The 836-nt window shown below is 72.5% G+C and overlaps 1 protein-coding gene across 1 annotated transcript; it reads right to left on the bottom strand.

The window, feature by feature from the left end:
- Positions 1-161: 161 nt before the first annotated feature.
- LOC103252612 (outer dense fiber protein 3B) lies at positions 162-778 on the bottom strand (the record flags this gene model as incomplete). Its single annotated transcript, XM_008051205.1, has 3 exons — positions 162-280; positions 430-570; positions 657-778. Coding segments are annotated over 3 exons (344 nt in total), but the record flags the coding sequence as incomplete, so codon positions are not given.
- Positions 779-836: the final 58 nt, after the last annotated feature.

Here is an 836-nt window from a genome sequence, read left to right on the forward strand (position 1 = left end):
CCCAGCGGCCGGGGTCTCCCTCCCGCTTTTGGGCGGGGGTTCCGGCCGGGCCGAACGCCCAGGCCCCGCCCCCGCCGGGCTGCGAAGTTCAGACGCTCGGCCCCGCCCCGGAAAGCGGGGTGTGCGCGGACAGACAGACGGACTCGAGACTGGCTCGGAACCTTTAAGCAAACCACGGTGGGGGGCGCCCGTCCCGCTGTTAGTCATCCGCGTCGGTCACCATCGGGGCCAGGTAGTCCGAGTGCCGGATTCCGAAGCTCCATCCGCGAGGCTTCCGGTGCTGCGGGCCCGGGAGACGCCGCTGAACTCGCGGGACGGGAGCCCTGTGCTCCCGGCGGCCCTGACCCCGTGCCTCGGCCCTCTGACCCCGGTGGAGGCCCCTCGCCCGCACCCCCCGCCTCTAGCCCTTCACCCTGGACTCCAGACCACCTGGTCCACGTTGTAGGCTGCGGGCCCCGGCTTCAGAGTGTGGTCTTGGGGGAGCGAAGTCCGCGCTAGCATCGTGAAGTGGGGGGCGCGAGGCTTGTAGACCCCGGGGCTGACCACGTGGTAAGCGCAGGGGCCCGGGGTCTGCGGGGCGGCAGAGGGCGCGGATCTGGCCTCCGTCCTCCGCTGACCACGGCCCCTCTGCGGTCCGCCCACTTCCCCTCCCACACCTTGCTGAGGTCCTCGAAAAAGCTGCCCACTGCGCTGCGGCCGTAGATGGAGTAAGTCGGGGCCGAGGCTTTGCCGACCACGCGCGGGCCCAGGAGCGAGGGCACAGTGTAGGTCCCGGGGCCTGGGAAGGAGCCAGCGAGGGGTGGGTTGGGGACGGGCGGGCCTCGGCGGGCGGGCGC

The sequence above is a fragment of the Carlito syrichta genome, unplaced genomic scaffold (assembly GCF_000164805.1).
Source record: "Carlito syrichta isolate Samal-C Ts95f unplaced genomic scaffold, Tarsius_syrichta-2.0.1 Scaffold169088, whole genome shotgun sequence".
In the NCBI taxonomy this organism is placed as follows: domain Eukaryota; kingdom Metazoa; phylum Chordata; class Mammalia; order Primates; family Tarsiidae; genus Carlito; species Carlito syrichta.